Genomic DNA, 27188 nt, shown 5'->3' with positions numbered 1-27188 from the left:
GCGCGTGGGAGGGACTCCTCCGAAGAGGCACTGTGGCAGAGGGGCTGTGGGAACGGACCCCTTGGGGGACAACACAGCCGGGGAGGGGCGGGGGGGTGTGACACAGAGCCAGGAGAAGACGGAACAGCTCCCGCGGTGATGCTCCCCGGTAGGGACGGGGGATTTTTCCACCCGCAGCCCGGCCCCGGGTGGTGCAACTCAGGGGGCAGCGCGAGCAGGGTCGGTTGCCCAGTGCCCATCCCAATTCTGCCGGTCCGCCGCACTCCGTTTTGCCCCGTTACCGCACCCTCGGGGCGACACTGTCCATCACAGCCATCTTACAGTCGGGCTTTCCTCAAAAAAAAAAAAAACAAAAAAAACCCAAAAAAACCCCCCAAAACCCCAAAAACCTTTCCTGCCCACGCAGCGATGCTTTTTTTTCAAGGAAAAAAAAAAAACCCAGCCCCAAACAGCAGCTCGGTGCCGCTGGCCGCCCTCCCCCGCAGCCCCCCCCAGCCCCCGCCCCCGGCTCGGCGGGAGCAGGTGCTCGGCGCTGCCCCCCCACCCCCCCGGCCCAGCGGCACCTTGCGAGTCATCCCGGCCTCCCCCTCCCCCCCATCCCGTTCCCCCGCCCCGGGCGGCCGTCGGGTGCCGCTTCCCATTTCGCTGGGAGATATTTCGGGTGGCGGGAGGCGCCTCGTCATTTCCGCCGGGAGAAAAAGGCACCGGCGCGGGAGCCGCAGCCGCGGAGAGGAGCGGAGCCGCCGGGCACCGCCGAACTGACCCACCCTCCCCATTCACACCCCTCTCCTCGCTCGCCGCTCCGGGGACCGACCCCTCGCCGGGGCCGGGAGCCGCCGCCGCTGCCCGCGGGTTCGCGGGGGCGGGAGGCGTCGGAGCGTGCGGCCGCCTCCTCCCCCTTCCTCCTCCTCCTCCTCCTCCTCCTCCCCGCCGAGCCGGCAACATGAACTGAAATCTCCAGAGAGGCACAGAGGCGGCGAGCGAGCGGAACGGAGCGGAGGGAAGAGGGGGTTCAGCGGCTCTCTCCTCCTCCTCCTCATCCTCCTCCTGCCGCCCCACACGGCCGAGCCCCGCGCTCGCAGAGGGCGGAGGCCGCCCGAGCCCCGCGCCCCCCAGCCCCCCCATGGCCCTCATCATGGAGCCCGTCAGTAAGTGGTCGCCCAGCCAAGTCGTCGACTGGATGAAAGGTGAGGAGCGGCGCCGGGGCTGCGCGGTGCCCCTCTCCCATCACCCCCTCCCCCGCCGCCAACCCCATCCCCGCAGGTGCGGGGAGCTCCGCGGCTTCCCCCGCGGCGGGGTCCCGCCTCCCCGCACCGCCGGCTCCCCCCACGTTTCGGCTGAGGGGGTGGGAAGGGAGGAGGAAGGCCGTCGGGGCCACGCTGCCGGGGCGAGGGAGCGGCGCGGAGGCTGGGGACCCCGGGGCTACGCTTCCCGCTCCGCCCCCGGGCGCGGAACGGGGGATGGTCGGTGACCCCCGGCCGCTCATAGAGCCGAGTGGGAGGGACAGGGAAGGCTGTGTCCAGGGGATCCCGGGATGCTACCGGGCGATGGGGCTGCCGCACCCCCCCGCCCCAGCAGCAAGGGGATGCGAGGAGCGGGGCCGGCCGCGCCCGGCGGATGCGGTGCGAAACGATTCTTGAAATAAAAAGTTGGATCTAACGGCTGGGGCCGGGGGAGGGGTGGGCAAGACGGGAGGGGTCCACCGGTCGTGGGGTCGGTGGGTCCGTCCGCGCCCTCGGGAGCGTCGGGGCTGCCGCGCCCCCCCCTCCCCCGCCCCGCCCCCGCCGCCGTGAAAGCGCCTGAGCGGGCGCCAGCCCCCTCCTCCGGCCGGGCCGAGGGCACCCACGCGTGGAGGGGTCGCGGTCCCCGTCCCCCGGGGCGACATTTAAAGATCCGTCGTTCACAGTAACCGGGAGGAGTCGGCTGGGCTGACCTGGGTTTGTGCTGCTGCTCTGCCTCTCCCGGTCCCTCACCTGTCCTGCCCCGAAATAAAGCCTGAAGAATAAAATTTGCACTTTCTGGAAACGCTCTTCTGTTATTCGGCGTGCACCGATATGGCTTTAATACTGTCATTTAGAAAGGTCTTTTTGTGGTGTGGGTTTTTTTTTTTTTTTGTTATTACCTTTAACTTAGCCTGCAGCTGTGTTTTGAATAAATTACCATCGAGTGTTATGTATCTTTTTATAAAGATAGAATGACCGGATGGGTACAACTTTTGAACAACTGCTACATTGTGGGAGTTCTTTATAACATGCTGCGTGCTACTAATGTGACAGTTTCATCATCCTTAAAATTTCAGGCATATAGCATATGTTTTCAGTTATTCAATCCTGGCATTTATAGCTGTTGAGTTCTAATTACATTCAGTAACATACGTAGGTTTGGTGTTTCTGAAGCATTCTCAATCCATGGAATAACAAGAATTAAAAAACAATAATGTGATACTTCAGATCTTAAGATATTAGTAAATATGATTAAAAAACTTGAAGGAGCTGCAGATGATCAGTATTAAAAGCAAACCTTTCAACTTCAAAGTGTTTTATTGCAGCTATTTAGCTTCCAACATTTTTACTTCTCAAAAAAAAAAAAATTGTGTAGGAGTTTTTTCAAATCAATGTCTGAGATACCTCCCTCATATTTTGGGAATGCAGAAAAAATAATGAATTTGCAGATACTGCGTTTTAAAAACACTTCAAAAATGTAATACTTTTCATAAATGACAGGTGAAGTACATTGCATACTCTGCTTCTGTGTTGCATCAGTTATTTAAAAATCAGTTATTTAAAAACAGCAGGCTGACTAAATGATAACAGTAAAGATTGTGAGGCTGGATAAAGGTTTGTGGTTAGAAACCAGTGACTAACACACAGAGCTGCAGATCTGTTTTTAAAATTAATTATGTGAACTTTACCAAAAAAAGGCGGTTACTGCAATCGTGCCTACTTTATGGATTGTGAAGCTTGCTTTTTAGTGTTTAACCTGTTTATTTTGGTGTGGCTGCTCAACTGTTTCTCTGGAGTTCTTTCATTTCTACTGAGCAAACACATAGATGTTGCTTGAAGCTTTCATGTCTTCATTTTGTAGTCTGAATTGCAGATGAACCTTCATTTAGAGAGAGGTGCAAAGAGATGAAGCACATGCCTTTGACTGGCACTGTTAGAGGAAAACCACCTGGGTAGCCCCTCTAGTTTCAGAAGTTGAGCCTGGAAATGAGTAAGACCAGCAGCCGTGGGCAGGCCTGGTCCTAGCTGATGGGTCACAGCTTGCAGAGTTTGGAGGAAGGACAGTGGTGGATAAGGGCAAGTAGTCTTGGCTGCCACAGCTTCGTTTTCCTCACCTATCATTTGTCGTGTTGCAAACATCATTATTGAAATCTGGGTGACAATATGTTCTTCTACTGCTTTAAACGCCCTGTCTCCAAGAAATTACATTTCTGAAAGTCTCTATGTTTTAAGAGGTACCCAGGACAGTTCAATGAGTAAAACATGAAAGTGTCTTTGGAGTGACTGCATCAGCGGTCTTTGCATTAGTGGCAGTCAGGTCTGGTTTGCATAAGTTACATTGAAGTTCAAGACGCAAGAATGTTTTGCTGACTTACTGGGGTTATTTTACAGAATTATAGATGCTGAACTGGGTTTTAACCTCTTCCTTTAAGTAAGTGCCCTGCTATGTAATATGCCTGCTTAGAGGAGCTCTGTTCTTCAAAATAGATTTCAATGTTCAAAGCAAAACCTTTCCTCAAAAAGGAAAAAACCACTGTTTAACATTGTTTACAGTTATCTGAAAGTAAGGGGAAATGAAACACTTTAGATTTTATTGCTCTCAGTGTTTTTGTGATGGTCTTGCTGGTATGACCTGAACGTTTGCAATAAAAAGCCCTGTCTGGAATTCTTTATTTAGGCAAAAGAGCCATTGCCTCAGTGGCATTTTGTTCAGGGCAGTGATAAAGCATCGGGCCAAATATTAAAGATCTGAGAAATGAAGACAGGGAAAGTATTCCCACTTGAAAGTGTTGCATAAAAGTGCCGAGCTCCGGGCTGGATGGCTGGATAGGGAGCAGGCTCGAGACTGTGGGTATTGACAGCATAAATACAATCTCTCCAGTGTCCTCTTGTTTTTTAACTCCTTGCTATACACGGTTAATCTATGGATGCTTTGATGGCCTGTGGACTCTAACACTGCTGAGATAGAGAGTTGTACCTGGAATTGGTTGTGCAGACAGGCGACTACTTAAGTTTCGACCTATAAAAATATGTGCATTGAGAAGTTGTGAATCAAAGTACCAGTTAAAACTTTGCAAATAAAAAGGACAAAAGGAGCAGAGCCCGTGTCAGTATATGAGTTTTTGTACGGTTTAAAATGAACCCACCAGCAGAAGATTAACCGTCATAGAGCTGGAAAAAGAGCAGATGGATTAGCTCATCTCTCCCACAGGATGTCATATTGTATGTGGAGGATAAAATGAATATTTAAATTGATTCAAACTCTGTATTATTTTGCTTTTCATCTATTTAGAACTAATTTTAAAGACCCTGCATGGATCAGTGAGCTGAAACTGTGTCAATCACCTCCTCTGCCTTCCCTTTGGAGGATGTGTGTGGATTCCACTGCCGCGTGGCAAGACGTTGACACGTTGCATAGGCGAGTGCCGTTGAGCGTCATGGCTTTCACTGGCTCAGGAAGGGAACATGTCAGATGTGTTTTAGATTTCTGAGGTGCTGAGAAAACTCAAAAGACACGCAATTATTTTCCAAACGTCAGGATGTTTTTAACTGGGTCTTGTAATTTAACTTCTTTTGCCTGAGGTTGTTTATAATGGTTGTAGTTTGATGAGGACTTGCTGCTTTTGACAATATTCTAGTTTTAATTCAGTACCAAGCTCTCAATGGCAGAATCTGTTCAAAAAGGCAATCCACCTGGAAAAATCGATATTACTTTATCTATCAAAGCTTAAATATTTATTTTTTGTTTGCTGAATGACTGCTCATAGAGCTTTTACTAAGCTTGTACAGCTTAAACTGTTGTAATGGTAGTCATGCTCAAGAAACTGACATCTGAGTTGCCCTAAGGCTTCCTGTGCTAAGGAATGGGGGCTTGTTACCTCTCTGAAGTCTGCTCTGCCAGCCTTTAGAAGGATGTGAATATTTAGAAGGACTAGGGGAAAAGAAGGAGAAACAGGAATGGGCTGGCAAAATGAAAGCAGAGTTCCAAAGTTCCACATTTGGATGATTTAATATTACAAGGATTTAAGAACTGAGTTTCTGTCTGCTCTTCACGTACAGAGGTTTATGTCCATTTTCAGTAGTGTGTGTGTTTGCATGGAGCCGTCGTGGGCTGCAGATGACTGTGCTCCCCTTGGTATAAATGGGAATTATGTGTTACTCATCAAGAATATGCAAGAGTTTGGGAATGCTCTGAAATGAAAGACTCTAACAGTTAATAATGATTAAAAAAAAAAAAGTTGCTGTGGGGATCCTTTTACTGCTGTTCCTACACGTGCAAAGCCCCAGAACTTCCAACACCCAGGTCCTACTGTGTTTTCTGAACCATCAGGTAGCAGCAGGGAAGGTCATCGGTGAAGGCGCAAACCCTCTCGCAGCGCTGGGTTCTAGAAAATGGCTTTAGGCTTTACAGACGGTAAGGATGACTCCTATATTCAGGGTCTCTACCAGAACTACATGAAAAGCTCATTTTTTTTGCCTTGGCTTTCTCTGAAGAAGCCTATGTTCTGGACAGGCTTTAGAAGAGTGCTTTTTCTGGAGCGTAGGCTGGACTAGAGTGCCATACAGGCCTGTGGGCCTTTATGGTGGAGAGGGGGTGTGCTTGCACATATGAACCTGCCTCATTTCGATCTTTCAATTTTGTCCATCTTCTAGGTTTTCAATGGTTTATCGAATTAAGGGTGCTTTCTTATGCTACTTCCGTTCATATTACTTTTGGTAGCACCCCTAACAAATGTGAGCATTAGAAATAATATGGAAAAGGATGACTTGTCTTAGGGAGACAAAAGCTGGATTTTTAAGGGTATGAAAAATGCTTGCATTCTGAAACTTTAGTTCCTTGTGAAGCTTGTGCAGATGACTGATGGGCTGCAGAATAGTCATCAACTTGAATAGTCATTGCTAAGTGCCATATGTGGAATAGATCAGGTGTTTTACAATTTGTCAGCATTAAAACTTTTGGGTTTTTCTCCCAAGAAAAGCAAACTGAAACTTTGCAGTATTGGAGGGTACATATAGTACTCCATTAGCTTTGAAGTGATGCTGTTAAATGGAGTTATGACTTTTACTGTAATGCCTAGCAAGAAAAGCTGTAGAAAAACATGAAATAGTGCCATAGTTGGAGCACAATTAGGATGAACTCCTGAACTTTTTGATTTATAGATAGTTACTCCATTTGTGAGAAAGTAATAAGAATCTTAGTAAGACAAGTTGGGGGTCATTTTGGAGAGGGGAGTTTGTACAAAGACTAACAGTCAAGAGTCAAACTGCGCTATTCTAAACTTTAGTTTTAAGGACTCCAGCTTTAAACCTGTCCTAAAAGCAGGGCTGGAAGATCTCTCTCTTCAGCTTGTTTATTTTTCCAGTGGATCTCTCACTTTTTGCTTGTCCTTCTGACATGGGGAGTTTTAGCAGTATCAGTGGCCACCACATCAGTCACAGCGATGTGTTTTAGAGCATCTTGGTTTGTGATTAGAAGACCTCTCCTGCCATTGTTTATCAGCAGAAAATGAAACTGCAATTGCAACTGGGATGTGACAAAGCCTAACAGCCCCAGTGTTGCCATAGCAAAGGCAATGTTACATAAGCAGCCACTCTGCAAATAATTCATGCAGCCAAATTTTAGGCATAACATGAGAATTCATTTCTAAATTAATGATCTTTTCGAGAAGGAGCTTTCCTGGATGAGGTCATCTCACTCGCTACCAAAATTAATGTGCTAGTTGTGAAGCTCTTTTAACACTGCCCGTTTACACCTTTATTTTGTTTGAACATATTGTTCTGTTTCTGAAACATCTGTTAGTTTAAATATGGCCTCACAATATGTTTTCTCAAGTGGTTTTTTTTTTTTTTTGCAACAGTTCAGCAAGCTCTACATTCTGATCTTATTCAGATTTATTTGCACACTGCAGTATTAAACGAAGCAATTTACAAATGCCTTTTCTGGTTAGCGGGTGTCAAGAATTTTGTAAGGCAGCGATATAAACCAGATCACTTTTCAGATGAGAGTTTTGAAATGTGTATACAAACGTATTTTTAGAATCTTTGCAAGTAGTTGTTTTTTAGCGCTCCAACAATAATAAAACAGGCAGTTTTATCTTGTAAAACCCAAATTGGCAAATGGTCTAACCTGTCTGGCTGATCCTGAAAAGTGTAGATAAGCATTTAATCTCAGTAAAGTTGCTGTAGCATTTGATTGTACTGTATTTCTCAGAGTCAAGTAGTAATACTTGTTACCAATTTCGAGAGGAATAGGGAAAAGCCGTTTCCTGAGAAAATTCTTCATGTATAGGCTTCTATTCAGAGGTATGCAACCAGGAGAAAGAGAAAGCAAGGAAGCCCGAGGAACGAGCTATGTAGATGCTGGGTTTTTGTGTTGTGAGTGTTTTTGGTTCTTTTTTTTTTTTTTTTTTTTTTTTTTCCCCAAGAGCTTACCATTGCCTCATTAAATGATGGGATAATTATATCAATGATCACCTGTAGCAAGCACTTACCTTTAGCAGGATAACTTTGCTTTAGATTTCTAGATCCAAATAAAACAAAACTGTTACACTTGCTGCTTAAATAAAGCATTTGCTTAATGAAACCTTTAAACCTTCAGTTTAGAAGCTGAATAATTATCAAGACAAATGCTGTAGGGTAAGGGTTCCCAAATACTTTACTAAAAAAAAAAATCCAGTTCTGGAAGGACTGTGTTTCTTCATTTGTCTCTTCCAGCTTTTCAAACACACCCACTTTTTCTGAAAAGGTGAAGCAGAGAGAGATGAGTTGTATTGTTCAAGAAGAAAAATTTTGGGGGCCCACTATTAGCCCCGTATTATAGTCAAAATGCTGAGGAAAGCAACTGCCACATGAACCTACTTGCAGCCCTGTGCAAGGAGATTAATTTCTTCTTGAGGACAGTTGGGCCTAGCAGGACATTTGCTCTTCAATTTAAAATAGCTGACTGTCCAAGAGCAAGCATCTGCTGCTCCTCATAATGCTCCTTTCCTGCAACTGGAGGTTGTAGGGCTGGAAGAGACAAGTCCATCGGTCTGGTGCACTGAAGATCTGGAATGCTACATGAGCATCCACTCATACGCATGTTTCACTCTCACCGTATACGGGGGTTAGCAGGTGTCTGGTAGGTGGAAACTAATTTTTCCTTGAGGTTTTCAGTGCAGGCAATTCAGCATATCAAGTCATTTTAAAGCACTGGAGGCTCTGTTTATCTGCCAAATAATAATATCTTTGAGAAAATAGCAGTGAGTGTGATCTTGTAGGGTGCTTGGCATTTCCAGTTTATCCTTTAAGTAGAAATTTAGGGCACTTGGTACCTCAGATAAATTGCCTACAACAGTAATTTCGAAGTGTTTGGCCTTACATGATTAACATCTGCTACAGTACCATATGGCGGGAGTTTCCAAGTAAACTGTTAATTAATATATGAGTGTACCAAAGTAAGCCGTAATTAAACTATATTAATCTGAAGTGTATTATTTTAATATAGTGGGATGCAAAGTGCTCTGCTTTTGTATTATACCTTTTCTGTGGTGTGAAGAAGAAGGCAAAAAGTTGATGAGAATTAACTGAGCCTTTAAATTAAGGGTTCAAGTAGCTTTTTTAAATAAACAGTTTAAGACTCGCATCAGCATCAAACATCTATTGATTTAAGTGGAACAGTGTCTCTGTTTGGTAATGCTGAATTTTTGATTGTGAGTGCTGTGGAGACTTCTCTGCTAGGATTTTACTGGTGTCTGCCGTGGGTGGTCAGTGGATGTCCAGCTGAGCTGCGCAAGCACATGAGCCATTTTCACATAACTTCTGATATTGCTGATGGGGGCATGCCTGCGTCTAGTACCACCAGTGGAATGGAATCTTCCCGTGTGAGCTGGCCAAAATGGTCTGGAGGAGTGTTGAGGTGGATGTACATGAGTGGTGGTGATGCTGGGACCTCCTCCTTGACCCTCTTGTATTTCGAGGGATGAGCATTCCCGTGAATACTGCTGAGCAGCTGCTAGGTCGCCAATAAAGGGCTCTTCCCTCACACAGAGGATGATCATTGGCTGTGTGGAAGTTTATAATATTGGTTTTTTTTTGTTAAAGTGCAGAAATTATTTTTAGTTTGGCCTCATCCACCAGTTACCAGTAGCTACAGCTATAAATGACCTATTTTAAAATAGATTCTTCTTCCTTGGCCTCTCTTCCTTTTCTCTTTCCGTTCTCTCCTGATAATCTTCGTGTCAGTAAGAAGGTGAAGAAAACCTTAGTCTGCATAGTGAGGCCAGGTAAATATAGGTGGGACATGCCAGTGCTGTCTGAGTAATTCACTAGATGGCATTCTTCCCTCTGAGTCAACGCTGAAACTGTTCATGGGAATGACAAGAGACCTCAGTGTTTTTGGTGAGACGTGAACCTGTAGTCTTGGCCAGATGTGGTTGTTGAAGGCTCGCTGGCGTTCTTTGTAATAGCGAGAAAGTTAACTCTAGCACCCTGATTAAATTCCATGTTAATAATTAAAATCTTTGTAACTAAACTCCTCTCATTTATATCCCTGACTGAGATGTGCCTTCCTTACTTTCTTTAATTGCTTTATAGTTTTGTTGGTTGCTTTCATACAGTTGATATTTTGAATTACAAGGTGCAGTGCCGTTCCTGTCCTCATTTTGTTTCAGATTTTCAAAAAATAGTCCTTGAGGGACCTGTTAAATGCAAAGGAGGAGCTGCTCTGTGAAAAAATAACTTACTTTGTGTTGTGTAGCATCAACTATTGTGAATTTTCACTTGTCCTGCTTTGTGTACACGCTTTTAAACACCAAACAAATAACCATTTTCTTCTTGTCTTTTTCTGATTAAAGTGTGACTGAAGTATGAAGTGAAATATTCAAAAAGTACCTTGTTGAGTGTCCAGCACTGGTTGACTTCTGGTTGGCTTGTTTATTGCCTTTTTAATGGTCATGAACAAAGCCATGTGCCCTTTGTCTCCATTTCTCTTCAGAGGTCAAGCACAGCTCTTTTTGGTAGACTTTGTTTTATTACTGCTAATAGGAAAAAACTGTGCATCTGTTAGTGTGTTTTTATTTTTGTAGTCTGCTTCTACTTGTTTCTAAAACTTTCTGTAAGGGCACATTGATGAAGTGGTCATAATTGCTTTTCAGAGGGGTGTTTATTGCCCTTTTGAAATATTGCGGTCTTTGAATATTTTCAAATAAAACTAACCATATGCTAGTTTAACCTAGAGTGGGGAGGCTTCTTGTTTCTTAAATTTCTCTGTATGTTTTTTAGTATAGTCTTAAGTGTTGTGCCCCCAAGTCCTCTTGAAAATACCTGTGATCAGTAATTTTGTTGTTGGGTACTGGACTCAAAATCAGATGTAGTTATCATTACTTTAGCTGTTTAAGTTTTAAACCATGTGGATCTTAGCTGTTTAATGTAGTCTGTAGTCAAAAGCCTATTTCTGGAGCCCTGATAATTGAGTCCAAGAGCACAGTGTAGTGTGAATGATTTGTCATGCTCTGCATGTGGATTTGAGAGAGAGGGAGGTTCAGCCTGGAAGTGTTATCATTGCACATAAGGAATTTCTATATAAGTGTCAATCTGAATGTTTGAAGGAAGGAGGATAGTTCATCATTAGAAAAATAAGAAAGTTACGTACACGACAGGACTCCCTGAGAGCAACTAAACTGATTTTTTTTTTTTTTTTTTTTTTTTTTCAGAAGGACTGGATGTTTCATAACCTTCAAAGGATTGTTTTAAATGTCTACTTTAGCAAATTACATTACTGGCATAGCATTTGAATGCCTGCGTGAGTTGTGATGAAGCTGCCCTTAGCAACTACAGAAAGTAAAATGGTGCATATGCAATCATGAAACTTCAGCATTCCTAAGATTAGTGTGTTTCCTTGTGTGGTTTTTTTTTGTTTTGGTTTTTTTTTTTTTCCTTTTGAATAAAGGACTTGATGTTTCTGGTAACCACCTTGGCTTGAATAAGGCAGCTGAAGAGTCATGGCAAAGCTAATGAAGGAGTGCGAGCCATTTCCCTGATGGAAATGTCACTGTTCGAAAATACTTACCGGCTTACCAACCCAAGGTCTTGGGAAAAACAAAACACTTGGGGCAAGACAAAAACAAATCACTTTTCTATGAAAATATACCCCATGTACTATGTAGTATTCACTAGATGAATGAAAGATGAAATTTGTTGTGGAAGGCTAATGTTTTCAAAGTTTATATACTAGGACCTCAGTGGTTCTTTGCTTGTTCTGTCTTGGTCAATAAACCTCTTTTCTGTAACATATTTGGACACCATCTAGTGTCTCTCTTCTATCCTAACCATTGTCCCTCATCTCACTGTAAGCCACACTGGACTATTCAATTATGAACTGGAGATAACTAATGCTAATGAGATATGAATGAGTAAACCTGAACAGACTGGACAATGGTGTTGTCCACCTGTTCCTGCCTCCAACGGTGTTATCAGATCATAGGGTGTTATCCATCTTTCTGAAACCATGGCTTTCCGAAGCAGGGTGCAGTGGTGTAGGTTGCTGGCTGGGCATCCGGATGCCAGAGATTGTGGAACGGGGGCTTAAGTTTGCAGGACACCGTGACCTGAATGATTTCACCTCTGCAGATCTGCACAGACTCCTGTTTAGAGGAGTGAGTGCTGTCTGTGTAACAGAATGAGATGTGATGCGTTCCTTAAAAAAAAAAACACAACCCCAAATTAACCAAAAATTTGTTTTCTACCTGAAAAGAAGATAAAGCTGAATAAAAACTTTGCTGCCTAGTCCCTTGGTAAACAAAAAAAAAAAATATTTAAAAGACCCTTATTTTAGAAAATGTTTGTTTTTCAGTTGATAATACATTGCAGGCTGCAGTAAGAATGTTGACATTTGAGATCCAAAGGAAAAATGAACGTGCTCATAGCACCTCAGTTGCATATATATGAAATTAATTCAACTAGCAGGCAGAATTAAATAGCATCTAGGAATTGTAGTGTTGTCCTGTCATTTCATTAGGTTTTCTCACTTTGTATATGTTCAGTAATGTGATCTACCTCATACAAGGTAATTGACTGCTATTTATCCTAAGAATTAAAACTGTAAATCTTAAACTGTACCATCTTGTTTAGTGCTCTCAAATACTGTAAGGAGTTTCCTGCAGAGTACTGTTTTGATAAATCTTACTAAATGAAAATTCATCTCAAGACCTCTGAATGAAAAGATTGATGTGTATCAGGATTTAGTTTCAATTGATGATAAAACTGTTTCTAAAATTACAGATCTATCTAATTTACTTTTCTTTTGATAGAATCTTTAAAAGCTCTATGGCAGTTTACAAAGTTGTAGCTCAAAGTTTTTGAGTTCAAAGCATCTCAGTAATGTCAAATGTTACGACTTTACTCCCTAGAAAGAAAATGGCTTCCAGATTAGCGTAATTTATAAATAAGCGAATAGATAGATAGCTTCCTAGTGGCATGATTAGGTACTTAAATCTCAAGAGGTCATTTGTTTATGTTTACTGCTTACTATTTTAGATTTTTTGTGTCACTGTGGAACAGCACTAAATGGCAAATTGTAAATAGCTTAATGGTAAAAATCAACCATCAGTGTTGAGAAAAAACAAATCTGTGTAGCTCCTCTAGAAGAACACATCCTTCTTGCATGTAATCAAGCACCATAAGAACAATTGACTTGAGTGAACTTCTGATGAGTTCTTAAATGTGCTCACTTTAAAGTTATTATCGTATGACAGATGGGAGGTAAACTAGCTAGGAGTTCAGAGAGGTCGGATAAGGGCAGCTATAAAGAGTTGTCTGCTTGTGTTTTTTTACCCTTTTTTTCCCCTCTTCCCTTAATGACTTTTTGCTGTGGCATATGTGACTTTATTTAAGTTTGCTCCATGTGCTCTAATCCAATTGCTTTGTTTAGTCAAATTAATGTGGGTTTTTTTTTGTTTTGTTTTGAATTTTAGCTTTTGTTTTTAGCATTAAATGTGCATATTTAATTAGGACATGTTATTAAAGATTAGATTCTCACAATGGGATATGTGCCAGCTCTTGAAATGAAGTCATGCTTGTCAGGAGATAGTAAATAATAAGCTTAGTAAGGTTTAAAAGATGTGTCTTGCAAAACATTAGCCCCTGTAATGAGTGCAAAGTGGCAACAGCACATAAATATCAATTGTTTTTCTCCAGTGGATCTGTTTGAATATGAGTTTTCTTAATTTGAATTAAATTTTCTTTTGGTGGTTTAGTGAAACGAGCAAGAAGGGATGTTTGTCTTTTGAGAAACCACAGTTGCCCATCCCAGAACAATTACTTGTTTTGAACTAAAGAGGAGCAATCCGACATTCATACAATAATCTCTGTTCCCAAAACCATGTTAAAAATAAGAAACTGCTGTCCAACGAATCCTCATTTAGCTGCAAGGGGGAGTCTTGGATTCCCAGCTTTGCGTTCAGGACTTTGTCTATATTTTGGTCTTCGTTTTATCTGGAATCTTTTAAAAATCCTGGGAACAAGGGCTTGGAGCATAAGGTTCCCTGTGCTCTTAAATACCTTGAGCATCCTGGCTGGTGTGTGTGTGCATGTGGCTGGTGTGCCCAGGGTGGCATTGGCAAGAACAAGATTTGGAGACAAGGATGTGTCTGTATTCATCCTAATTTGATCAGACAAAACTGTCTGCAGTCATGTCCTGAAAAATTAAGAGCACCTTTTGATGACTGTGGTCTTAAATTCAGGCATCTAATTTCTGTATTTGAGTGCATGAGTCTCTCCGTGGGTCTGGGCAGAGTAACTCCTCTGCTAATAATCTGTGCTGTGGGTTTTTCATCGATGTTTCTGATGTGTCCCCTGGCCCCTGCAGGAGAAGAGGGAGCTGACATAGCCCTGCTTTGGGGTGTACCTCTTGCCTCCAGAAAGGGGGAAGTGGGAACATAATGTTGGGATAGATGTGTATGATGTGGAAAGCACAGTAATTTAAGTGGAGAAGAGAAAAAAGGGATGCTATGCATACAGACATATTTTCAGTCACTTTTGGTTTACGTTCAATTCCTTTTGCTTATTTGAAGTTGTATCCGTAGCATTTTTGAAACTGTGTGTATAAAATATGTGCTTGACTCAGGAGCCACGTGGTATGAGATGTTACCCTGGGAAAAAGAAATTGCCTTTGCTAACGAGCAGGTATTTCACTTAGACTAGTAAAAGAAAAACAAAACCAAACAAGTAAGGAAGAAAATTCCCCTTAGGTAATACTGGGATGGATACTGAGTAACCAAAACCTGTAGTATCTGGTGCCGAAACTAAATAGCCATTAGGCAAAGTAACAGCATATCGCTGTGGGTACCATGCTGCTGGAAGCACCACTTTTTGCTAAAATGCAAAACTTCTGCATTTGGTACTGGAAGGCTTTAAAAAATCTTAGATTTCATTTTGTAAAAAACTCTTATCCCACGTGTCTGAACAAAATTACAGGGAATGGTTCTTTATGCCGCTGATTTTTCCTACCCTCCCATATTGCTGGACTCTCTGTATTGCTTACATTCCTTGGGAGTTACCAGTATTTCAGCGGCAGGTGAAGAGGCTGCTCATCACCCGCTCTGTCCCAAGTCCTCTGGCTCCTCCTCATTACAGAGGAGGGAGGAGGTTAAATGGCTTGTGTTGTCTTTTACTTGAAGTGCACTGAAGCATTTCTAACTGACTGGCTGCTTTTTTTTTTTTTTTTTTTTTAATGAAAGAAATTTGTCTTGTAACAGCTTTATATGCCCAGCTAATTAAACCCACTCCATTATATTACTCTCCATGTATCCTGTTTGGTAGGCAGAAATTGTTTGCTCTTTGACAGATTCATTTCTTGTTGATGTTGGTTTTGTAGGATGCTCCTGTCTTGGACTTGTATAACTTAGAAATAATAAGGCATTAAGGCATTTTATATACTGGAAAATATAAAGATTTGTTCATCATTAATACAGGAAGCATTTTCAGTCTTGTTTAGCATCATAAGATAGAGTTTGTTCTGTGCGTGTAAATGCCTCAGCTTTATAGCAAGATTGAGTTGAGGGACAATTAGGTTGATACATGGGAATGTGTTTTAAATAAATCATTACAACACACGGTATGCCTTTGCTAGCAACCTTTTTAAGAGCTATCAGGCAGAAAGAATGCCTTTTTTTCTAGGCTCTTGCTGTTGGTTGATGCCCTTCAGATTATATGAAGCTTTCTGTATTTTTTCCAGTGGTCTCCTCATTGCAGTGCCTTGATTTCTTCCATGCAGATCTGAGTGTGCACAGGTGGGACTTGAAGGCTGCCATCCCACCTGTCACTCCTGATTTGAGAGCTGGAGGTCTGAGGAACTTCACCCAGCTGGGAAGCCAGCTTGGCTGTTGAGATGGAGCCACCTTCTAAACAAATCGTGCATACTCTGCTTTTCCTCCTATCTTTTTCTCATGCCAAAAGCTGTGGGGTGGACTGAGGATGAGCAATCCAATTAAGTTTTGTCCCAGCTGTCAAGCAGTCCCTTAACAAATCTTTGGTGTTCATGTTGGGTGCAGATTCTGCAGCACATTACAAAGGGAAAAATTAATTATTATGGGCTTAAAATTTCACAAATGAGGTTTCTATTCAGTATGTTGTTGCAGAGCCTGTTGACTCATCAAGTTGGTTTCTTTTTGCAAATACAAGAGTCTTGAAAATGAAGATCAACCACTCCCACCTTCCCAAAAGGAAGGGATAGAGAGGGGCTGGTGTGGGCACCTTTCTTCATCCCTAAGTGGAGAGTCATGCACCAAGGACATTACAGCCCAAGTGACACGACAGAAAAGGTGAAGTGAACGATTGCATAGGTTATTTGGAGGGATAGATCTGGTAACCAAACAACAATTGTGCTCACTTCTGGCTGAGCAGTAGAAGCCATCACAGTTTGCCATCTGGTTCAGCATTATTGTCACTGAATGTAGGAGGGGAGAGCGTATGTGTAATTCATAACGCAGTATTTTGGGAGAGGCTTGGTGCCAGAAACCAATCAGATGGGTGCCTCTTGTCCTAGCCTCTGAAAAATGTAGGCCCTGTATAACCTAGTTTGTCATATGTGAAAGGAGAGAGGCAATGTATGAATAGAAGGAGAAAGAAGAGTACTGCAAGTTTTTTTTTTTGTTTGTTTCATACAGATTATCTGATTAAATGATTTTGAGCAGGAGGAAGCCCTTCGGTGTAAAATTCCTGCCTGCTATAAACCGTAGATCTGCTTTGATCTTGCACAGTGCTTATCACTGTTACAATGATAAGTGAGACTCTATGCAACAAGCTTGTGCTGATGAGAAATAAACAAAACCACCATCAGAACCTGTTTCTGAGACTCCTTGAAGCTGTATGAGAAATAGCAGAGCTTTGGCAAAATACTGATATAGGGTGTTGCTGTGGATATGTGCTGGAGCTGCATCCTGTTTCTTACAAGGGCGGGAGGGGCTTCACTAGGTATTGCTGAGTAGGTTACCAGTTATGAGTCAGGTCACAATAGGACTTAAAGGATTTTTAAAAGTGCTTTACAGATAAGACTACTAGATCATTTAGTGAGTCTATGTAGTACATTCATGTGTTAAAACAAGCTCAAAATCTCAGTTGAGGTCCTGAAGAGTGAGTACTCATTATTAACGCTGACATTCTCGTAAGCTCTAGCTTTTATTTGCATCAGTATTTGTGATGGCTTTTAAAGGAACATTTTCATGGATATTTATGGACTTTCTCACGGAAAATTTGAAATGAGATCATCTTACAGTTTGAGGCTAAGCCATTTCTGTTTCTGAGTTTGCATAAAAAATTGGTGATATTAAAATATCAAGACTGGTAGGAAAAGAAGCGTAACATAGAAATTATAGAAAACCAAAGTAACTAATTTAATGTGTCTTGAATAAAGTGTGCACTGTTGTTTTTTTTTTCTGTTTTATTTCATAATGGTAAAATATTATGACAAATGCTTATGGCATTTACCATATGCCAAGGCGGATCACAGGGAAGAGCAGGTGGAGATGCTTTTATACTTTTGGTAGAGGAACTGAAAAAAAAAAAAAAAAAGATTTTCCCTAGCTCTCGCTTCGCCTGTTTCTCATGCAGTTACTGGTGTGGGCTCCGAGCTCCTGATGTACCGGCACCAGGGTCACTGCTGGCGGTTCTGCGGCCATGCCGAGGTGGCACTGGTGCGGAGCTGCTGAATGACGGAGCAGGCATCACCTCTTGACGTAGTCCTGCACCTCCCTGCACCATTCGTGGATTATTAATGCGCTCACCGGGAGTGAAACTACCTGGCACGTGAGACAGGCCTGCGTCCAAAGAAAGTGCGCAGTGAACTCTCACGGCTAACAAAGAAACCTCTTTTAGGTTGGTTAATCTGTAGAAGGCAAAAGGGGATTTAATATTTTTAATCAGAGTTTAATCAAAGTTCAACTTTCTGAAGTTGATCGCTGCCCTTGTACAAAAGTGTGGACTGTGTGGAGCAGAGGGAAATCAGCAAAGCCTCCTTAGTAGGTGGGCGTGAGCTGAGACATCTGTGAAGTCCTCTGAGAAAGTCCTATAGAAAGTAACTCTGTGTAACCAGTGCTTAAGCTACCAGGTCTGACATGTTCTGATTCTGACTCAAGCAAAACAAAAAAAGTCAGGTTTATTCATCGCTCGACAGTGTAGCGAGAAGCTTTGCAACAATTGACGTTTTTGTCATGTTTTGGACACTCATTAGCACTTCTGATTAGCTATTAAAGGACATGAAACGTTTAATCACCATGTCTTTTCTTGTTAGCAGTAGTCACTAGTGCAATGCTTTTTAAAAAATAATTGTAAGTAAGTGAAAAAATTGTACTTTAACAATTTTACTTGAGATGCAGCAGTTTCAAGTGTTGAGATTACTGACCTAAGCAAACTACATTTTCTTCTACCTGAAATAATGTTTTTAAACTCTTGAAATCTTGAAATAGTAATAAAATAATTTTAAATGTCATACAGAAGCCTGGAAGATCCTCTTACTGCCTCTAAATATTTGGGCATTTTTAGCGTTTGGTGCAAAGGTGAATACTTTTACTCATGACTGAAACTAATGATTTCTCATTTTCTAAAGGTCTGCTATTTAATGAAATATTATAAGCGTGATATAACATTGATTCTGTCACAGTGACACATGCATCAAATTGCTTTTTTCTTCTCTAATACTAGTTAGCTATTTAAAAAGCTGCTTCGAATAGACTTCTGACTAACTTTAAAAAAGCTCTGTCAATTTTAAAGTAAAGGAAAATTTATAAGCCTCAGAAATCCTCAAATACTGAAATGCAGTCTTTTATTATGTTTTCAGCCTGATATTCATAGGAATAAAACAGTTAATTCCTTCAGGTGTCCATAAGTGTAGGACCTTTTTCTTAAATAAAGATCTATTCCTCTGCACAAAATTGGCATTTAAAAAAATAATTTTCACGTAACTTTGTATTCTAAAAATATAAAATGTGATAAGATTAAAAGCAAACACTCATTTTTGATAGCATATTCCAGGGAACTCTGGAGGGAATGCCATGGAAAATCAGTGACAGTTTGCTAATCAACTCCTGTCCTTCCCTTTGCTATTCTAAATGGCCAAGGCCTGCCCCAAGCTGTGGTGGGAGAAGTCTTCGTGATGAATTCATGCTGTGAGGAATTCTGCCAGCTTTGCTAATCACGAGTGCGCAGGCAGCTCTGTCCCCATGGCAATGCTCTGACGATACGTGGAGAGGTGGCACATGGCATCCTGTCCCGCAGGGAGAGGAGGAGGCATGCTCAAATGTTGAGTGGGAGCAACAAGATGAGGGGCCATGACTTCTCATAGCTTCTTCCCCAGCCTTGTGGGGAGTGGGTCATTGGCTGTCCATCTGTCCGTCTGGGGGAGCTCTGAGCAGAGGTCGGATGGGTCTTGGTATAGGTAGAGGGGTAGCTGGACCTAAGTCTTTCCAAACTGGAATGGATGCAGTGAGGGGCCCACACTGCCAGGAGTGGGTGGGGAGGAATACCGGTGGATTTGTATGTGGGAATTAGGGATGAGAGAGAGATGACTTTTGCGGTTTATGGGTGGCTGTTGTTCCCACTTGCATTGATGAGCTGGGACCGGGCTGAGACACACTTCTTTCTCCTCACTTCAGCCACTCGTGGAGAAAGACAGTGGGCCACAGCAGGTGATGACTGCTGCAGTCAAAGGTCTTGGGAAGAACTGAGATGCAGGAAAATAGACTTGTTTCCTCAAATGGTGAAGGGTAAAGTTTTCTTTCAGAAGTAACTGTGAAAACCTGACCAAGAAAAACAATACCATGTAATGTTTTTCCTGCATGCCAATGGGGTAGATTTTCCTATTGGCATTTAGAGGATGCTGAGTGATGAGGCTTGAGTTTGCAGAAGAAAATCTTCTACCTCTCTCTGGAGCTTAGCTTCTTTCATACAGAGAGGTGAAAAAATAACCTCTCTGCAGGCCTGGCTGAAGTGTAACCTTGATGGTAAACAGTGGGGAAGGTGAAATTGAAGAGTAAGATGCAAACAGAAAAAGGTCTGTTATTGCTAGAACTAAATATATTTTTGTGGGCTTGACAGTACAGAAAGTATTTCTTTAAAAAAGGGAAGAGGATTGTATATACTTCACAGTTTGTTGAATCCTAAAAATATGTTTATCCTTGGCAAAGAGTCTTAAGGTTTCAGAAACCATACGATGTTACAAGCACCTCATAAGGAGATATCTGGGACCTGGCTTCTTGAGATTTCACTGCAGGGTTTGAGCAGAGGGTTGGGTTTTGAGGTTCTGCGCAGAGATCAACTCCTTGAAATTTGATCACTAGCATGTTCAAAACACTTGATGATTTGGTGTGTTTTTTTTTCATAATACATAGCATGGGAAATTGTTGACCAAATTCAGAGAAAATGGGAATCGTGTTACACTACCAATATTGAAGCATTTCTTGATAAAAAACAAAAACTAAGGAAGAAATCAGTAGGCCTTATTGTTGTATAAAACTGTATTAGAATTAATTTTGGAATATGTTCTATACATTACACTGGCTAATACTATGTGTTTCATGGGAAAGCTTTTTCTTTATCTCCAAATACTAAAGTTTTTGAGATCTTCACAATATTCTAAGGTAATTACATTAATTTCTGAGAGAGACTGTAAAGGACATTCTTAGGTCTGACATTTGTACATGAGTAACTCGGCAACTTTCTACTGGAACTAAAGCTTTGTCACCTAACAAGATGTGTAAGCTCACACTTACATAAAGCACCAGTGTGATCTGCTCTAGTTTTGGTACGAGTATTCACATGCTCGAACTTAAAATCACTGATGATCTCAGAAATGAGGCTCATATTTGAGAGCTCCAGTGTAGCTGAGGTACAAATACCTCAGAAACCTTACTCTGGGAATTTTCTGATTTTGACTTTTTTTTTTAGTTCTGCAGCATTAATATTGCATTCGTGCTAGCAGCTAGCATTCAATTTGCATGTAGTTAGTCGTTAGTTACTTTACTGAGAGTGGTATGTTTTTGGGTTGCCAGTAGCTGTGAAAATAATGTAATAGTGAATAGTCCTGCAAAAGTACTTGTGTACTGACACTGTTCCTTTGTTTTATCTGGGATGAAAGGTTTACTTTCTGCAAAGCTAAAAAAAGCAGGTGTTGATTTTTATGTCTGTACCGTCAGAAAATATTGCTAGTTGTTCTCATCCAAGGCATTTTTAAAACATTACTTTCTCATTGCTTTCGTTTAATTGCTTTTAATTGTTTTAAAAGGTTTGGGCATTCACGGGACATTCTTTTCCTCAATATGGGAATAGGGCTTTTTGAGATGATTTAGAAAGTACTGTTACTACCAGCTGTCTTAGATATAAATTTAAACTTGCTAGTTTACTTAGTAAAATTCTTTCAAAACTCAAACATGTTAGGATCTAATCATTTAAGTGGGGCTGATAAAGCCTCTAACCCACTGCGTCCAAATTAGCCTTCCTTATCCTATGTGCAGAAAAGAGGGGAGAGACATTTTGGGATGGAGTTCAATAGCATCAGGCCAAACATTGAAAGATTGTTTGCACAGCTGTGTCTAAGCAGTGACCAAACTGTTAAATAACCTAGCGGGGGGAAAATGAATAGAAACTCCTGTTGGCCAGGGGACTGAGTTTCCTGGACACTGCTCAGGGTGTTATGAAGTCATTGCACATGCTGGGTCAAGGCTTTTACCCGTATTTTCCTCTTGCCCTTGGGAATAGTTCATACTTTGCTTTTTCATAATAATATAATTGGCTTAAAGCGTCTGAACAACATTCTGTATTGACGAATGATGCACTGTGGTGTGCTTACCTATAACTTCAATTAGGGAGCCATTCCCTGCCAGTGAACTGATTCAACTGATGTGAGAGGAGACGGTGCCTGTAGATCTGTCTTGCTTCCTTGCAAATTGTAGATTATGAAACTGGACTACTGAGCAATAATTTAATCAGTGGCATCAGAAGAGCATTAAGCTCCATTAAATGTTGGGTCACCATCAATGTCAGACGAGTATTAAATTATGGCTTGCAACTTAGCAATATTCATCCAAAAGGCAGTGCTTAGGTTCTTGGCAAGCGTATAACGGTTCATTATGGAACAGATGCTTCAGAGCTTAACATATGACTGAAGTGTCAAGTTGTGTCAGAGAAGATGGGCCAAACACTCATGGGGTGCTCAGACTTTGTGAGACACATGTTAGGGAATTGCTCCCTACCTGAATGATGCGGGTTAAAAGTGTTTCGTTAATAGGATCTCCTGTTAAATGCTTGGAAGTCAAAGCACTGCTCTGTCTGACAAAGACTGGCTTGTAATGTGAACAGGTTATAATAAAATTCTCTCTGCGAATGGCGGAGATGCAGTTCTCCTGATAAAGAGGGAGGATCTCTGCAAGCTGCTCAGAGTTTGAATTTTTATGTAGAAGAAACGTAATTTTCTTTCTGGTTCTGGCACACCGTAATATTGCCAGCCTGATATTTGGGGGATGACTTTGATACCTCTGTTGCTGGTCACAGGTTTTCCAAGTACCAGCAGTAAGGTGCAACTAGTAATGCTCTTTCTGGGTGGCTTCACTGATGTTAGCAGCAGCTCTCATGCAGCAGCTGAATCACTGTGGCCCTTGTCAGTCTGCTGTACGGCTCCTGCCACTTAGGAAAGCGGCGTGCTGCAGGGAATGCTGACCTTCGAGTTGTTCGGGGAGAGAGAGGAGGATGAAAAACAGATGCTAGAATAAAATGGTTTTCCCATTCCTGTTTAGGTGCAAAGTGAATAAGGAGGAGATAAAGAAGAGAAGGAGTGGATTGGACTGGTAGAGTAACAGATGTGCTGAGGAAAATTTTTGCTGGTGCTGCTGGGAATTTAATAAATGAGAGTGACATCGGTATAGGTCAAGCTTACCTGGTCTTTATGCAGCCTCTAGTTTGGTGGTAAGATGGGTTCTCCAAGGGGAATCCTAATGGGATTTCCCTGCTAATCTGCTGAAGATGGTGGTTAGCTTTCTCGTAAAAAATCTTGCCCATGATTAAGATTTTCTTATCTGATTGTAACCACAAGTTGGCCACATAGTCTTACAGCCACACTGTCATGGCAGGGTGTTTTAAGCCATGTTACAGGTTTTCATTTATTAAGGATTGGATCACTGGTGCTCAGATGTTGCCAACTAAATTCTTGCTGCTGGGCAGAAACTATAGTACTTCTGTTTCGTGGTAGTGGGCTGCAGATGGGAATGCTGCAGTTTCAGCTGAAGGAGCCTAGGACAGCTGGGCAGAAGACGATGGTCTTCAGGGAGAAGTCCTGTCGTCTGGCTGCAGGATAGGCTGACTGAGGTGATGGGCCAGTGTGTAGCAAAATCACTCCAGTCAAAAGTCTCCAGAAGCTCCTTCTGCCCATAATTTTCACCCCCAAATTTGGTGTTCATTTGCTTGTTAAAAAGTACTGTTCCAGAAATCTCCATGTCCTATATTGTTATTTTGTGTTATTTTTCTTTTAAAAAAATATACCAACAACTTCCTGAAATTTTAATACTAAACTATCAGTGTTAAAGCTTCAGAATTGTTTTCCATTTTCCACTTTTCTCCCTGTTATAATTGTGAAACTGGCCATTATGCAGAGAACCAGCTCCAAACAGGACTCTAGCAGAGCAGAACTTGTGAGAATGACAATTGCGCCTTATCTTTATAGGCATTAGAATTGCCATTTCCTATCTACCAGTGCTTAACTTCATGTCTGCTTTATTGTTAAAAGCCCTGTTATTTCTGAAATAGTTCAAGTTAGCAAAAAGATTCTGAAAGAACTGGAGAGTGTTAAGGTATTACTGTTTCTTAACAGAAGGCTGAAATAATACATAAGCACTGGGATGCATGTGATACAGTGCAAGATCAGAATACAGCTGATAAATACGTGTTTAACAGACTGGTTGGCATTTGCAAATGATAGTGGAAATGATGCTCTTGATACCTTAGAGCAGGTACTTGGAAATAAAGATGTCTTTCTGTCATCTTGGAAGTAAAGATGTTTTTCTGTCTCCATCTTTTAGAAAAACGCACTCTTTAAGTCTCACTCTGTTTCAGAAAGTTTATTTTTAATGAGACCAAAGGAGATTGTGGCAGGTAACAAGGACAGTCTTTTTCTTCAGTCTTTAGCGACAAGGAGGAATGCATGCAAGGTCATCCAGAATTATTATGATCAAAAGAGTAATTATTATTAATTCATTAACAAGTCTTCTTAAACTCTGCAGAATTAAAATTCAGATATTTTCTTGTACTTTTTGGATTTATTTTTTTTCCGGCTTTTGATTAGGTCTGGATGACCTAATAGTAGAAATACTTAATATTTTCTAATGCTAAGCTAACTGAAATACTTAATATTGTTATACTGATACACCATCTCCATCACTTTTCAATATAAAGTAAAAAATGCCTAAATGGGCATGAGACAATGGAGCAAGACCAAGAAGTATATTGCAGTTGACTATATACAGCTAGCACAGAAAGTATTAAACAGCATTTACCTCCTGGTAATGTCTTGTGGAAATAGGTAGGAATATCCATAATTGGGACACTTTATCTCACACTGACTAATAGAAGTATTTAGTTCTACCAGCCAGGGATATTGTGGAATAAAGGATGAAGATCACACAAAGGGCTCAAAACTAGTTCAGTGGTAAAACTTTGTATGTATTTTTTTTTTCCTTTTTTTTTTTCTGATAAGCTATGGCAACAATATACTAGAGCTTGTGGAACTGCAGCCTTGGTTAAATCTCGGCTCTGGTTTAATTTGCCATGCCTTCCACCTGACTTGGGGCAATGCTGTTTGTAAGTGAGCGTCTTCCACCTCCCTACTGACAATTCTCCATGTTGCCTGCAACAGTGGCAACGTGTGGGAATATCAGGTTTTTCTTTGGGCTTCCCAGCATTAGTCCTCCTAATTGGTTAAGTAAACGTGTGTATATGGGTGCATTATAAAACGTTAGTAGCACTATCCTGCAGCATTTTGCACAAACGTGTATAGTGTGTAATACTAATATTTAATGAAATTCCTCATCCTCTCTTTGGAAAAGAGCTTCAGGGACAGGTTTCATACCGTTAATTTAGTGCTATGCAGTTAATAGTTAAAGCAATTTGTTACTAATTTTGTGTGACGCGTGCACACATTACTTTCCATGTGAATGTTCATTTCTCTTTCCTGAGGATATAACATTGACAAGACTTGAAAGAGACTAATATGTCGCTGTAGATTAATTCAGTCTTTGAAGGGTCTAATTCCTAGTTACTGCTTTTTGCTCATATGGATAAATTGTATGAGGAAGTGATTATGCAAAATGAGAAACTAGCTAAAGTGTAACTTAGGTTGTCACTTCAGCAGATTTTAAAATTTTTTTAAATGTATTTACAACTTATGCAAAGCTGACAACATTATTTTAAAAAGTATATTGCCAAAGAAAAGAAAAAAAATAACACATGTATTTTGCCATGATCCAGTTGTGTGGGTTGCACTCCCACTTTACAGGCTTACGGTTCATATTGTAGATTTTACATGATGGAATGTGTTCTTCTTTTTTAACGAGCAAGAGGGAGAGTGGCGAAGAGCAGACATGTGAAGTTGTCCTTGCTCTTATGTAAAGCTCTCTACTTTGAATATAATTTGAAGCAGATTGTCTTAGCCAAGAAGCTTAAAACTGATTTTTTTTTTTTTGACTTCTTAACATACACTGGATCTGTGCATATCAGAATATAATAAAGCTGTATTTGTAGGACTGTTGGTAAAGTTATTTGATCATATTCTGTCCAATTATGGGTGATATCATTAGGATCCTCTCTTAATTATGAAATCCTTCCTGAGAAGAAGCAGGTGTAGCTGGTGAATGCTGGATGATTTTGCTGGTATTAGAAGCAAAATCAAATGTAGAGGAAGGAAGAATAATTTGGAGCATGGATGGAAGTCATTGTAGAAGCATTTCCAACCAAGCCTAGCATCTTGTCCACTGTTGCTCCAGAGAGAGGTTAAATGTAAGCATAGCAAAACTGAGGAATTGCTTGTGTTGCAAAATGAGTTGCATGGCTTTTAACCATGCCGCGGGGCTGCATGAAATCCACAGACCCCGTGTCATGGCATCACTAAATAAATCTTGAAGTCTTATCTGACCCATTAACAGATTTCTCCAGTGCTGGGAGACAGTGTAAAGTACTGAGGTAAAGGAAAGCTTTGACAACTGTTGTATTATTTATTCGGGAACATGATGTTCCAGCTTGCTCTGAAAGGATACCTTCTGACATAATAAATTCTTGGCATCAAAGCTGGTTGGTTTTTTTTGGTGGTGTTTTTTTTTTTGGGTGAAAAACTATAATAAAGACTGTGGCACAGCTTATTTGACTATTTTGCGTAATAGCATAAATTAGCCCATGTGAGGGAGGGAGAAGAGGAGGACCCTTCTTGTGACAGCAACAGTGTGTTTAATGTGGCTGCTGTGGAGCTCGCTGTGAAAATGCAAACATGGGAAGGCATTTGAAAGAACAACCAGTACTTATTTACTTACTTGGTTAATGTCAGGGGTGTGCTTGGCTTACATAAACATCTTCTGACTGTTTTACATATTGTGCTTGGTTTTTCCCTTTAATATATGATTCATTTGTATTTTGCAGAGGGGTGGGATAGGTACTGAGATATCGTATGTGAAGTGATGGAAGTGATGAATATTAGAAGCACAGCTTTCCCTTTCTTCTTCAAGACACTCCTACATATATCAAAGTATTTCACTAGTGATTTTAAGTTACAGATGTTTCTTTGTCATGTGGAGGGGGTTGTACAGCTTTTTCTGCCCACAACTCTAAAACCGTCCCAAATCTCACACTATGCCGAATTGTGTGAACTTATGCTAAAGAGAGCTTCAAGCTTGGGAATTGCATGGGCGTTGAAAGAAGGAAGAATGAACGGGAGGGAGTTCACTCAGAGTTTGAAAAAACTTTCCCTCCTGCCTGCCTGCTGTAGGCTTGGACATTTGATGGCTTTGCACTTCCTGTAGTCACACATGCTAGTGTGAAGCACAGCTGCAAATAATCATGGGAGACAGTGAAACGCTATGGAAAATGAAGACTTTCGTATCTTAAGTCCGGTGGGAGTGTTTCAGCCTTACAGTCCTTTCTAAACTGTCGAAGAAGCCACAATACCACACATATTTAGACAAACCCTCCCACCCTTAGGGTATATGGTGGTTGTGTTTCAATGCTTACAGTCATATTTGGGAATTTGGTAGCTCATCATTGTTGCACGGTGCAAAACTGTTCAGAGGGCAGGTGCTCCACGTGAGTGCAGTTGCAGTCAGTCGGAGATGCGTAGCCTTAGCTCCAGGACTGGGACTGATGGAGGGCTGGTTTGCTTTGGGTGGACTGCGCCCTCGCTATCCCTTTGCAGCTCTGGCACTGTTTTTTTGGTGGTGTGCTTGAACCTGATGGTACTCACTTCAG

At 41.5% G+C, this 27188-nt stretch overlaps 1 protein-coding gene across 7 annotated transcripts in view; it reads left to right on the top strand.

The window, feature by feature from the left end:
* Positions 1-738: 738 nt before the first annotated feature.
* Positions 739-27188, top strand: part of CNKSR2 (connector enhancer of kinase suppressor of Ras 2) — a 213191-nt gene continuing 186741 nt past the window's right edge. For all 7 annotated transcript variants that reach the window (XM_086767283.1, XM_086767251.1, XM_086767275.1 and 4 more), the window contains exon 1: positions 739-1187. In XM_086767283.1, the coding sequence (XP_086623409.1) occupies positions 1124-1187 (64 nt within the window). In that variant the 5' untranslated portion in view covers positions 739-1123. The remainder of the gene's footprint in view (positions 1188-27188) is intronic.

Source organism: Chlamydotis macqueenii, chromosome 1, assembly GCF_036417535.1.
Source record: "Chlamydotis macqueenii isolate bChlMac1 chromosome 1, bChlMac1.mat, whole genome shotgun sequence".
Lineage (NCBI taxonomy): Eukaryota > Metazoa > Chordata > Aves > Otidiformes > Otididae > Chlamydotis > Chlamydotis macqueenii.
The sequence above is the reverse complement of the archived record's forward strand: the minus strand, read 5'-3'. Positions and strand labels throughout refer to the sequence as shown.